The sequence below is a fragment of the Macaca nemestrina genome, chromosome 8 (assembly GCF_043159975.1).
Source record: "Macaca nemestrina isolate mMacNem1 chromosome 8, mMacNem.hap1, whole genome shotgun sequence".
In the NCBI taxonomy this organism is placed as follows: domain Eukaryota; kingdom Metazoa; phylum Chordata; class Mammalia; order Primates; family Cercopithecidae; genus Macaca; species Macaca nemestrina.
Window position 1 is genome coordinate 135995375 of NC_092132.1, and position 14505 is coordinate 136009879.

The 14505-nt window shown below is 38.3% G+C and overlaps 1 protein-coding gene across 12 annotated transcripts in view; it reads left to right on the top strand.

Moving 5' to 3' along the window:
• The window catches only part of LOC105482130 (pleckstrin and Sec7 domain containing 3), a 710412-nt gene that overhangs the window by 639441 nt on the left and 56466 nt on the right, over positions 1-14505 (top strand). For all 12 annotated transcript variants that reach the window (XM_071068564.1, XM_011742086.3, XM_011742089.3 and 9 more), the window contains one exon: positions 3914-3984. In XM_071068564.1, the coding sequence (XP_070924665.1) occupies positions 3914-3984 (71 nt within the window). The remainder of the gene's footprint in view (positions 1-3913; positions 3985-14505) is intronic.

The window sequence follows — 14505 nt, forward strand, 5'->3', positions numbered from 1 at the left end:
TGCCAGGTACCCTAAATCATCACTCTCAAGTTCAAAGTTACACAGATCCCAAGGGCAAGGGCACAATGCAAGCCATGTTCTTTGGTAAGTCATAACAAAAGTGACTTGTACTCCAGTTCCCAATAAGTTCCTTATTTCCATCTGAGTCCTTGTTAGCCTTGCCTTTGCTGTCCATGTCACTGCCAGCATTTTGGTCATAACCATTCATCTGGTCTCTAGGAAGTTCCAGAGTTTCACTCATCTTCCTGTATTCTTCTGAGCCCTCCACACTCTTCCAACCTCTGATTGTTACCTAGTTGCAAAGTTGCTTTCATATTTTCAGGTATCTTTATAAGCAATGCCTCACTTCACAGTACCAATTTTCTGTATTAGTCCATTTTCAAACTGCTGTAAAGAAAACCTGAGACTGGGTAATTTATAAGAGGAGGTTTAATTGGCTCATGGGTCTGCAGGCTGTACAGGAAGCATGTTGTTGGCGTCTGTTCAGTTTCTGGGAAGGCCTCAGGAAACTTACAGTCATGGCTGAAAGTGAAGGGGGAACAGCACTTCAAATGGCCAGAGAAGGAGCAAGCAAAGTGGGGGAGGTGCTACACACTTTTAAACAACCAGATCTCCTGAGCACTCGCTCCCTCATTGTCACGAGAAGGGGATGGTGCTAAACCATTCATGAGAAACCACCCCCATGGTCCAATTATCTCCCACCAGGCTGCACCTCCAACACTGGGGATTACAGTTGAACATGAGATTTGGGTGGGCACACAGATCTAAACACTAGCAACACTGCAACAGTAGTGTTAGCCAAAAGATAGTGAAATAATATCTTCATAAGAAAAAGCAATTATCAACTTAGAATTTTAGTGAAATAAGGACATTTATTATGCGAACAAAAATAGAAGAAGATTGACCACCAGAAGACCCTCCTCACTAAAGGAACTTCCAAGGGTAGACTTCAAGAATTAATTGAAAACGGCCTCCAGAAAACAATCTGAGGTACAGAAAGAAGTGATCAATAAAGATAAAAGTAAACATCAAACTGACAGTAGCATGTTATAGAAAAACAATGATGTCTGTTTCAGTAGCACTAAAACAAACACCAAAAAAAAAGCTAAAGTAAGGATAGAGGCAGATTATTGGAGTCAAAATCCTACAAGGTTGTCGTATTTTCAAGAAGGAGAGCAATTGATTATCTTCGAAGCATGCATAGTAAAAACTGCAGTGAAAAGATGGGCTCACATGTAAAATGGTATCTTTTAATCAAACTCAGTAAACACTTTCTCATGGAAGATACCTGGATATTAAAGGATGGCAGCCTACTGATTCCCCACTGCCCTTGTAGTTACACCCTGTCAGTTGCTGCGTTAGGTTTCCTGTCGTTAATCTTCTCACTCTTCGTCTCACCAAGTTCATTATATGCAATCACAACTCTTTACGGAGCTCTGTGTGTTTAATAACACACGTGCTGTGAAATCACTTTAACTCTACAGTCCTCATGATGAGGACCAGTGCTTGTGATTCATTAATGTCCAGCTCCTTGTGTTTTACCTGAAGAGCCTCCCCAAGCGTCTGATGGCAACAGCGGCACTGTATGTGTGGTTGTCAAATCAGAGCAGTCGCACCTGCTTTAGAGGGCCTTCCCAGCCTACAGTGCACGGTGGTCCCTTCTTCCCCTGAATTCTGCTTGTTGGCACCCATCTGTCTTGTGTAAGATGGAAGTATCAATAGTACCTTACTCTTATCATTATGGTGTGAGTTAAATGGCTTAATACATGTCAGAGCACTTAAAGCAGTGCTTTTATAGCACACCAGCTAAATATTGGTGAATAATTGCTCCCTAGTTATCTTTTTGGGAGGATTATAGGTTGTTTCATCCATGTGTTAGATAACTAAATTGTAACTGGCCAAAGATAAGGTTAAGTTGTATACTTCTGTGGGAAATAGAAAAGTAGAGAGTACAGTAAGTGAGTACAATAAGTCAGTCAGTTACTAAGTAACTGACTTAGTGAGTATTAGTCATAAGTGACTTTTAAAATCCCATTTCACTTGGAGAGCTCTTTGGAATCTGTTTCTAGTAGGCTTAGTGTAGTAATGAGAAAGAGCTGTTTAAAATTTTGTAAACGTGTATTTGGATTCATAGATTTACTGCAAAAGTAGAAACTTAGATGTATAGATTTTTGAACTAAAGGGATCTCAAGATGCCAATAAATTAGCTTTAGGGCTCGGGGAAAGCCTTCATACTTCAGGACCTATGGCTCCTCTATTGAAAACAGAAAGAGTTTCTCTAGGTTCCATGTCAGCATTAACCAGTGCTTTGCCTTAAGTTCTAGGAATTACCCACATTTTAAAACGAAGTGAAAGTACAGCTGAAGTACAGCGCAGTAGAGTGACTTGTTAGGGGCTGGTGCGGGGGGGAGGATAGGTTTCAGACCAGGTGAGATTGTGAAGGGTCTGGAAACCAGCGGGTCTGCTTTCAGGTCAGGTGCCTCCTGCACGCTATGCCGCCTGGGGTCCTGCTCTGCAGCAGCCCTCTCGGCCCTGGTCCCTTCTGTGTGCACGGTGCTCATGTGAGCAGTATCAGAATTTCACATCTGTTGAACAATGTAGTGAATGTTTATATTACACATGATGTATGGTTATCTTTTTTGTTGTTGTTTATGTATATTTTTAGTATACCTTTAAGCCTCACCTAGTGAAGACAGAAGGGATGATATTTATTATCTCCCTTGCAAACCTGCAGGGCGGATATTTTGACTCCTTTCTTGCCAGGTGGATATCTCAGTATGGTGTTGGCAGGATTGCCTGTGTTCTGTAAGTGGCTATTCACCTAGTTCCAAGTCTACGAATTCTTGAGTATTCAGTCAAAAGAGATTTAAAGGATTTGGTTAACAATAATGTGCTTTCTAATGTAATCAGGTATCCAAGTTAAAGACGGACTACAGACAGCCAAGTGTTTGATATAGAGCATGAGTAAATGGCTCTTCCTGTCTGTTTCGGCAGACGTGTTTAGAAAAATGACATTCAAGCAATAACATTTTCCAGTTACAGATTTTAATTTTATTAAGATAATAAATCCTATACTGTTTTGCTAATCTAATGCTTTTTACTTTAGGACAATTTGTAAGAGTTTATGTAAAACAATAGAGAAAATCTACTTTATATCCAGGAAAATATAAACAGAAGAAATTTAAAGATTTCTGAAAGAATTAATTAATTTGGAGAATTTGTATGATTGTGTCATAATGTCTGCCTTGCGCTGTGCCAGGTTTAGTGAATTCTAAAGATGAAGGATACCTCCTATCAAGACATTCATAGTCTAATGAAAGACATTTAGACAGAAATAGTACATTACAGCAAGATTCTCAGTAGAGATATGCACAGGTTGCAATAGGAGTAATAATAATTAAACTTGCAGTCTGGTTGAGGGAGGTGTGGGAGAATTGCCAAAAGCAGTCCTTTCATATTCTGAGACTACTTTATGATTCCTAGAACGTTTGAAGAAGCTATAAAGCACTCTGGTACATGAGCTTTTTAAGCTTTCTCTCGGATTGCTGTGTATATCCAGTATGCCTCCGGTGCTTACCCAGGCTGTAGTCAGCCATGCTACCTGGCTTTTCAGCCTTCTCCTCTTCCTCGTTGTGGGACCATTAGCAAGTTATTGCCCTGTGTTTCAGTTTCGTAAGAAGAAGAAAGAAATAGTACCAACTTGGTAGGATCATTGTAAATATTAAGATCGTATATGGAAAACGTTTTAGAATGCTGCCTGGTATACCATAAGGCTCAGAAAATTTTAGTTCTTATTGTTGTCAGTTTTAGTAGCTAGGTAGAATATTGAAACACTGTCACCATGTTGATCATTTAGATTCTCTTTCTAAAATGCTGATGTCAAATAAACTTGTACATTTCTCCCCCTTTCTAGCTCCAAGAGGAAAACGAGGATGGAAAACCTTTTACGCTGTGCTGAAGGGAACGGTTCTTTACTTGCAAAAGGTAAAAGCAAAGCGGATAAATCCACTAAATGTGATGAAGTAATTAAACGAGGTCCAGCATATGTATATACAGTAGTCTCCCTTATCTGTGGTTTCACTTTCTGCAGTTTGTTTGCTAATGTTAAAAAATATTCAATGGAGAATTCCAGAAATAAACGATTTTAAATTTTAAATTGCATGCTGTTCTCAGTAGCATAATGAAATCTTTCTCAATCCTGCTCCATCCTGACCAGATGTGAATCATCCCTTTGTCCGGCGTAGCCATCCTATATTCGCCTATCCTTTAGTCACTTCATAGCCATCTCTGTGATGAGATCAGCTGTCCAATTATGGCAGTGTTTGTGTTCAAGTAACCCTTATTTTACTTAATAATAGCCCCCAGAGAACAATGATGGGGGCATATTGTTATCATTGTTCTATTTTATTATTAGTTATTGTGGTTAATCTCTTACTGTGACTAATTTATAAATTAAATTTTATCTTAGAAATGTATAGGAAAAACATAGTATACAGTCATCCCTCCATGCACACACGGGATCGGCTCCAGGACCTCCCTTATATACCAAAGTCCCCACGTACTCAAGTCCTGCAGTCAGCCCTGTAGAATCCACATATAAGAAAAGCGGGCTTCTGCATACTTGGGTTTCATGCCCCACAAGTGCCGTATTATCAGTCCTCATTTGATGGAAAACAATCTGCATTGTAGTGGATCTATACAGTTCAAGCCCATTTTGTTTAAGGGTCGTCTATATATAGGGTCCGGGACTATTCAAAATTTCAGGCGTCCACTGGGGGTCTTAGAACGCATCCCGCATGGAGAGATAAGGGGAGCCTACTGTAGTACATATTCTTTATTCATTCTTCAGTGAACACTTAGATTGTTTCCACCTTTTGGCTATTGTGAGTAATGCCATAATGAACATGGAGTGCAAATACCTCTTCAAGATCCTGACTTCATTTCTTGTGGATAAATACCCAGAAGTAGGACTGTGGGGTCATATGGTTCTGTTTTCAGTTTTTTGAAGAAACTCCATATGGTTTTCCAAAGCAATGTAGCATTTTATATCTGAACAACAGTACTTAAGGGTTCCAGCTTCCCCCCATGTATGTGTTGAATTTATCTGAGCTCTGTGTTCCATTCTGTTGGTCTATGCATGTTTCTGTCTTTATGCCAGAACCATATTGATTTGGTATTGTAGCTTGGTAATATGTTTTGAAATCAGGAATGCGAGGCCTACAGCTTTGGTCTTCTTTTTCAGTATCGTTTATGGCTTATTCAGAGTCTTGTGATTACGTATAAATTTTAGAATTTTTCTTCTGTTTCTGCAAAAAATCCCACTGGGATATTCATAGAGATTTTATTGAATATGTAGGTCACTGTAGGCAGTATGGCATTTTAATAACGTTTAATCTTTGAATCCCTGAACATGGAATGTCTTTTCATTTATATGTGTCTTCTTTAATTTCTTTCAGCAGTGTTTTATAGTTTTCAGTGTATATGTCTTTTGCCTTCTTGATCAAGTTTGTTCTTAAGTATTTTTCTACTACTTTTTGATGCTGTTGTAAATGGTATTATTTATTTCCGTTTCAGATTGTTCGTTGTTAGTGTATAGAAATGGAACTGATGGTTAATTTTGTATCCTGCAACTTTGCTGAATTTGTTTATTCTAATAGGCTTTTGGGGAATCTTTAGGTTTTCTACATATAAGATCATTTGAAACTGTTTCTCATTTGAGGGTTTTTTTTTAATCGTGAAAGGATATTGAATTTCATCGCTTTCCTGCATCTATTGAGATGTTCGTGTAATTTTTATCCTTTGATCTGTTAATATGTTTTATCACTTTGACTGATTTTCATAGTTGAACCACCTTTACATCCCAAGGACACATCTCACTTGGTCATTGTATATGATCTTTTTAATGTACTGTTGAATTCAGTTTGCCATCATTTTGTTTAGAGTTTTTGCGTTTATGCCCGTAATGGATATTGGCAAGTAGTTTTCTCATAGTACTGTTTTCTGGTTTTGATATCAGGGTCATGCTGGCCTTGTGAAATGAGTTTGGAAGGGTTCCCTTCTCTTCAATTTTTTGGAAGAGTTTGAGAATGATTGGCATTAGTCATTTAACTGTTAGGTAGAATTCACTGGTGAAGCCATCTGGTCCTAAACTTTCCTTTGTTGGAAAGGTTTTCATTACAGATTCAATGCACTTATTATTATAGATCCTTTCAGATTTTCTAGCTCTCCATACTTCAGTCTTGGTAGATTATAGGTTTCTAGTAATTTACCCCTTTCTTCTAGGTTTCCCAATTTGTTGGTGTATAATTGTTCATAATAGTTTCTTAGAATCCTTTTAGTTTATGTAGCATCAATTGCAATTCCTCCTGTTTCATTTCTGATTTTTTTTATTTGAGTATTCTCTTTTTTTCTTAATCTAGCTAAAGGATTGTCAATTTTGTTCATCTTTTGAAAAGAAATTTTTAGTTTTTTTTTTTCATTTCTCTACTTCATTTATTTCTGCTCTAACCTTTAATTAGATTTTCATTTCTCTATTTCATTTATTTCTGCTCTAATCTTTATTGTGTCTTTCTTGTGCTAACTTTGCATTACTTTGTTCTTTATCTGGTGTAAAAATAGGTTGTTTATTTAAATCTTCCTTCTTTTCTAATGTGTTTCTTGCCATAAACTTGCCTATTGGTACTGCTTTTGTTTCCTTCCATAAGTTTTGGCATATTGTGTGTCCATTATTGTTGGTCTCAAATTATTGTCCAATTTCCTTTTTGATTTTTTTTTTTTTTGACCCATTGATTGTTCAGGACCATGTTGCTTAATTTCCACATATTTGTGAAGTCTCCATTTTCCTTCTGCTGTTAATTTCTACTTCGCTTTCTTTGTGATTGGAAAATATGTTTGCCATTATTTCAGTCTTCTTAAATTTGGTAAGATTTGTTTTGTAACTTTGAATTTTATCCGTCCCAGATTATGTTCCATGTGCACTTCAGAAGAATATATATTCTCGTGCTGTTCAGTGGAATGTTCTGTATATGTCTGCTAGGATATTTGGTCCACTGTGTTTTTGAAGTTCTCTGTTTCTTTATTGATCTTCTGCCTAGAAGTTCTGTACATTTAGAGAGTGGGGTGAGGAAATATCCTACTATTGTTAATTTCTACCTTCAGTCCTGTCAATGTTTACTCTATATATTTGCGTGCCGTGATGATGGCTGCATGTGTATTAATAATTGTTATGTCTTTGTGATGAAGTGACTCATCATTATATGTCATTCTTTCTCTCGACAGTTTTTTACTTATTTTGTATAATATAGGTATGACTACCTCTCTGCTCTTTTTATTACCAATTGCATGTAATATTTTTTCCATTATTTGACATTCAAGTGTGTGTGTCTTTAAATCTAAAGTGAGTCTTTTGTAGACAGCATATACTTAGGTGTGTGTGTGTGTCTCTCTCTCTCTCTCCCTCCCTCTCTGTCTCTGTCTCTCAATACATTCAGCCACACTCCCAGCTTTGATTGGGAGTTTAATCCATTTATATTTAGAGTAATTATCAATACAGAAAGACTTACTCTTGCTATTTTGCTATTTATTTTCTTTTCTATCTTGTCACTTTTTTACTTTACTCTTATGAGTATTCCTTTCTGTTTCACATTTTTTTTTTGTAATAACCTTTATTTCTTTCTCATTTTCTTTTGTGTGTCTTTTAGGGGTTTCTTTGTTTGTTTGCTTACCATGGGGTTTACATAAAACAGTTAAAATGATCTATTTTAAGCTGATAATGATTTCAGGTCATATGTCAAAACTGTACTTTTACTCCCTCACAAATTATATCCTTTTGTATTGTGTTCCCACTAATGTATATTTATAGGTAAAGTATTTTAATACTTTTTGAAAAATTTCTATACCAGAGTTAAAAGTCATTTACACACCACTATTACAATATTAAAGTATTGTGTATTTTTCCTACATATGGTCAGCACTCCATATCAGTGATTGCTGCATTTGAATTCAACCAACCTGAGATTGAAATATTCAGAAAAAAAAGTTCCACAAAGTTTCAAAAAACAAAACTTGAATTTTCCACATGCTGAGTACTATGTTGAATCTATGCCAATGTAGTGATATGTAGGCCTTTTATTAGGTATCATGAGTAATCTAGAGATGATTTAAAGTGTACAGAAGGATATACATAGGATATATGCAAATACTGTGTCATGTTATATAAGCAACTTGAGCATCCGTGGATTTTGGTATCTATCAGGGATCCTAGGACAAATCTCCCATGGATACCAAGTCCTGTCTTTGTTTACTTTTGCCATTGAGCTTTATACTTTCATGTTTCTGTTCAGCATTCTTTCATTTCAACTTGAAGAACTCCCTTTAGACTTTCTTGTAAGGCAAGTCCAGCAGTAATGAACTCTCAACTTTTGTTTACCTGAGAAAATATTATCTTTCATTTTTAAAGGGTAGTTTTGCTGGATGTAACATGCTTGTGTGGCAAGTGTTTGTGTGTGTGTGTGTGTGTTTTGTTTTTTGTTTTGTTTTTTTTTGGTTTTTTTGGTTTTTTTTGGAGCACCTTGAACATATCATCACAGTCACTTCTGGCCCTGGATCATTTATGCTGAGAAATCCACAGACAAATCACTTTTCTTTTGCTACTTTCAAGGTCTTTTCTTTTTCTTTGACTTTTTATAATTTTGTCCTTGGTCCCAGTTTAATTTATTTCCATTAATCCTGGTTGTCATTAGGCTTCTCGAATCTAGATGTCTGTTTCCTTCCTCAGATTTGAAAAGTGTTCTGTAAAGAAGCTTTGTGACTTCTTTGTTCTTTCTGCTGTTTCTTGGATTTCCATAATGTGTTGGTCTGCATAATGGTGTGTACCATTAATGCCTAAAGCTCTCTTAACTCTTTTTCATTCTTATTTATCTTTGTTCTCTGAGTGGATAATTTCAAATGGCCTGTCTTCAAGTTTGCTCATTCTTTCTTCTTTGTTTTCTGCTCTTGAGCCTCTCATCTGAATTTTTCAGTTGAGTTATTGTATTCTTCAGCTTGAAAATGTCTGTTTAGTTCCCTTAAATATTTTCTCTTTGTTGGTATTCTCATTTTGTTTATTCATCTTTTTTGTTTAGCTTGTTGAGCATCTTTACACCGGTTATGCAGGTAATTCGTACACCTTTGTTTCTTTAGGGTCTATTTCTGGAAATTCATTTTGTTCCATTGAACCATGTTTTCCTGTTTCTTCCTGTCTCTTGTAGCTGTATTGGGATCTGCACATTTGAAGAATCAGCCACCTCTTCCAGTATAGAGACTGGCTTGCTAGAGCAGAAGCCCCTCACCAGTCATCTTTGCTAGAGATTTTAGAGAACTCTGAATCCTTTTTCAGGAGCCCATAATCCTTGCACCCTCTGATGTCTGTCTTCAATACTGCAAGTTATCTGGTTTTAGAGCCGGAAGCTAGCCAGCCGTCCCCTGTTCTAAGCAGCCACCAAGCCCTCAGTGTATGCCATCAGTGCCCTGAATCAGGAGAGTCAGATACCACTCCCTCAGACAGCCCTCCAAAAAGCCAGAATGCTGGATGCATACTCTGCTGCACTCTCTCTCTCCCAAGGGAAAAATCTCCAGTTGTGTGCACCTCCCAATTACGCTAAGCTGTGCCAGCCACAGCAAGCCACTTGTCTCTCTACTCTGTTCTAAGTGTCCTTCAGGCATCCAAACTATGCTAGTTCTGTTAGGGCTCTGAGTGAGGTGAGACAAATTATTCCCTTGGGACTAAGAAGAGCTGGAATGAGGGCCACACAGTCTACCTTTCTTCAGCCTTCCCAAAGTAGAAGCTTCAGGCTGATCACCTTTTCTCCCAATTGCATCAAGCTGTGCTGACTACAGCGAGCCACCCACCACTTTGCTTTGTTCTTAGCAGTGCCCAGGTATCCACACTATTCCAATTCCATCAGTGTTCCAAGTGAACCAAGGTAAAGCCATTATCCAGGCAGCCCTCTGAAAAGCCAGAATATCAAAGACCTCTTTACTTTCCCCTGTGAGAGATGTCAGGGGCCAGGGCGTTCTCTTCTGGTGCTGAGGCATGCCAGCTTCAGGGAGGCACTGATATGGGTAACATGAAATCACTCTTGTGACCTGTTTCAGTGTGGGTTTCTTGGCTTTGTGCTCTTCTAGGGTACTACAACCTCTTAACTGGATTTTGGCATTCTCTTAGTAGGTATTTTGGTCCATAAATCATTGATTACTCAATATTTTTATGGGGGGATGAGAGCTGGGACTTCCTGTTCTGCTCTTGCTAACATCACTCCCAGGAAAAGACTGTTTAAATCTATGTGGAATCAGAATATAACACAGTTTTGGCATCTTATTCTTTTCACTCTCTATATTATAAACAGTTTCTTATTAAAAGGTTTTTAGAAACATTTTTGCTTTTCATCAGTCTGGTATTTGGTGACTGTGAAAGGATATATAATTATGGTTTTGTTTCTTCTGTCCTTAGATCATTTATAAACATACTCATTTTTAAATGCTTGTAGTATTTTTTGTTAAATAGATTTCTCATAATTTAGCCTTTTCCCCACTTTCAGACATACTTTTTTTTAGTTTTACATTCATAAATAACACTACACACACACACACACACACGTGCACATATCTCTTTATTTTCTTAAGATTCCTAGGGGTGTCATGGGGCACATGGTAGGAACTGTTTACAGTTCTGAAAACATTTTTCTAAATTACCTCTAGAAAGATTATACCTAATTTCATTCCTTACAGAAGTTTGTGACAACATGTCTGTTTTCAGTATATTATTGACATACGGATATTCAGAGGAAAGGATCTGAAAGGATTCATTTTGAACTTTTTGTTTTTGTGTTTGTCCACAAACACGTCCTTCCACGCTTTCCACACTACTGTAGTTGCCTTTCCACACCTGTGTTTCTCTGGGAAAGAGGCCTCCCCTTTGATTTACCATCCACAGTACTGAATCAGATGGTGACCCCTCATAGTATGCACACTTGCACCGCTGAGATGATCAGCTGCTTTGGAATGAAGATTGGGAAGGAATACATTTGATTTACTGTTATTTTAAATGTTTCAAAATATTATAATAATGCCATACATAAGATTGAAAGAATTACTCTTTTTTAAAACTAGCCTTCCTTAGTCTACCCATATCTTTATTTAAAGGACTTTAACTATACTTCAACTATACTATATCTTTTTTGCTTTTGTTTGTTGTTGCTGTTGTTGTTTTGTTTGCTTGTTTGTTTTTGTTCTTTACAAAAGTTTATTCTTAAATGTTCAACAGGTTCCAACACAGCACTTCATTTTAGCTGTAGGTGGCAAAAGATACTATGGCAGGGAATACAGATGCTTAAGAATGGAAGGCAAGGGTCACCATCACCTCAGACACAAAGAACAACTTTTGGCCAGATTTCTTAAATCAACGTTTTGAGCAGGGGACCCTTGCCCACAGCCTTTGCTTTCAGCTCCTCGAATGTCTTTGTCTTTTCTTTTTTTTTGTTTCTGCTTGGAAGCCTTTTCCTCCTCATTCATCTCCTTGGCTCATTTTAGGACTGCTTCTTGCCACTTTCATGACTGGATCTGGTGCCTCCCACCCCTTCTCCAGACCCTGCCACTGGAAACCCGTATCTTTCATTAACATTTTGCATATTACCAGAGCAACTTTGTAAACAACACTTTTTAATTATTTCTGGGTTTTTTTGTTTTAATCTGAACTGTTTTCAAGTGTCCAGATTAGGAAGGACCATATCTAACACAAACCCTTTTGTCATCTTCCTTTTGGAATACATCAGGTAAGGAATATTGGAGCATGGAATGCTTTACCTTGGACCATGATCTCTTTGTGGGAAAATAGCCTTTGTAGAAAGAGGTATGGAGTTAGTTGAAACCTAAAGATCACAAAGTAAATGATTTGCCGCATCCTTCTAAAATTCTCACATTACTTTGAGGGTCATGACAAGGGAAAAATGGAGGCAATTGTTGATACTTGGAGATTATCCATGCTCTTAGGTGGCTGGATATCTTGTATTGTCTTTATTTTCCTATGGAGTCGGCACAGCTTCTAGTTTGTAAGTCAGCTACTCTTCCCTCTGCCAGATCAGCATGTGTGTGCATGCTGGGCCCACACTGGTCCTTTTAGCTGCCCTTGTCTCTGCAAGGAAGAACCCTTTGAAATTAAATTTCACATATCACAGCTGTTTCCCCAGCACAAATTCCATTCTCTTGGCTCACTTCTTTATTTTGTCTAAAATCTCTGGAAGGGGCATAGCTGTCTTTGGCAAAACCATTTCTCTGAATACCTAGCCACCGGATTTCCACCCACTCCGTCTCAGGGTGGGCCTGGGAAGAGAAAACTATTCTCACATTCAACATTTGAGAGGAGTGACGCAAAGGAAGATGCTGTTTCGAAGTTACCAGCTCTTTCTACATCACTGTCCTCTTCCTCAGATCAATGTATTGGGAGTTTGAGTCATCAAGATAGAGAATGGGTTAGTATTGACAAGGGAACAACTTTGTAAACTTTGAAGCTTCAGCATCAGCTTGGATTAGAGCTCCAAGAAGGATGCTTCTCTAGATTTATGATAGCTCTGGAGTGTGGCAAATGTGCGTGTGGAGAAAGTTGGGTGAAATTGCTTTTCTAAAGAGAAAAGCCTGGCACTAAGGAAATTATACATTTATGAAGAGTGAAAAGTAGAATCATGGGCTATTGTTCAGGTTGCTATTTCAGTTAAATCATAAGAATGCTAGCATAGCTGTACTGTCTACTTATGATGAGAATAAGCCTGCAAAAGGGTGGCCATGTTTGATAACCAGTCTCCACTCTCCTCTTCTTGTTGTTAATGCTCTTTTTTAAAAAATCAGAACTAATATCTATTCCTAGAAACTTTGCACAGATCCTAGAGACTAATTCATCAATCAATGGAAACTTGAACTTCACAGTTCTGGGTCTTGTATAGCTATATCTACCTGGTTGTGTAGTTTCTACCTGATTCTATAGTTTCTTCCTAATTTGTGAAACTAAAAATTAAAAAGGTAGGTAGACTGTACAAGAAGGAAGACCTTATGGGCATCAACATCTGGAAATGCCACTCCCTGTTAGGTTAATAGAGTACTGCCCACTGTTGAGGAGAACTTTGCATCAGAGCGTCCTTTGGAGTATTGAGCCATCCACCTACCTCAAGCAAGAGTTTGAGGTAGTTAAACTTCTTCCCCTTGCCCAGATTGTAGCATGTGTTAAGGGCTAATCCTGGTGATGTGTGCATCCTGCAGTGGGTTACTAATGTCACATTGCTAATTAATCTTTCCCCCTAGTTGGAAGCCTAACCTACCAGCACGTGATAGCAGATGCTACACGAAAAGTAAATTGTATGATTGCAAGCTGGTTTGGGGTTTATACAGTTTGGGTTTTATATCCTGCCAAAGCTATTTATCACATCAGGTACTGTGCAAAATTCTAGGCTTCCGAAGATGACTAAGATACAATCCCTGGCTACGTAGAGCTCACAAAACAGGAGGAAACAGATAGACTGAGCATTCAGTAAGCAATGAGATGAATTAATAGAGGTGTGGAAACATCTTCCTGAAGAAGGCCACCTAAGCATACTTACAAAGGTCAGAGGATGCATCCCTGAGGAGTTAACATGACTTGAACTGACGCCTGAAGGATGAGCAGGAGTTTGCCAGGCACGCAGGCGAGAAAAAGCATTTTAGCCAGAGAAGGGTGAAAATAGCAGATTTGAGAGAATGTGGCATATTCAAAGAATGGCAAACTACTTTTTACATTTGCATTATAGGCTAGAGGGGTAGTAGCAAGCAGTAGAACGATGATGAAAAATTACGTTTCAAATGATGAAGATATCATGAAAATTAAAGAGGTGGTATCATAGTGTCTTAAACTTTCCCTTTTACAAAAGAAGCTGTTTTCTTCCCTCAAGGAATTTCAAGCTCTTTGAGTCAGAGGTCACTGCCCCTCCCACCTATACTCAGGTACTCAAAGGACTTAGATGGCATAGTGTCCCCCATGCTAAGCAGCCCTCCTCACAGAACCTGTGTGGGGCATGTGCCCTACAAGTGCCACATGTTCTCCCCTGTGTGCTCTTAGGATGCCAGTATTTACACTCCTAGGATTCTGGTATAGCAGAAATGTCTCTCCTTCTTCTTCTTCCCTTCTTCAGCCAGTCCCCCACTATTTGGGTGAGGGGAGAGGAGAAAAAGCCCTGGCCCGAAGTTCGTGTAATTCAGTTTGACAAAGGCTCACTCATTTAGCCTCTTACGTAAAACAGGGGCTTTGCCAGAGATGGCGATGCACAGATCCCAGGATCCAGCTTCTGTCCTTAAGGGCCTCACTAGCACACTCAGGTTCTAAATCCATTCTCTCTTTCTCCACACTTTTCTACTCCATATACATTTCTCAGCATCAAGGATTCCTGACCGAGGGCTTCCAGTTAACTTCCTTCCTGAGTGTCCTCCATTTTCCCTCTGCAGCTG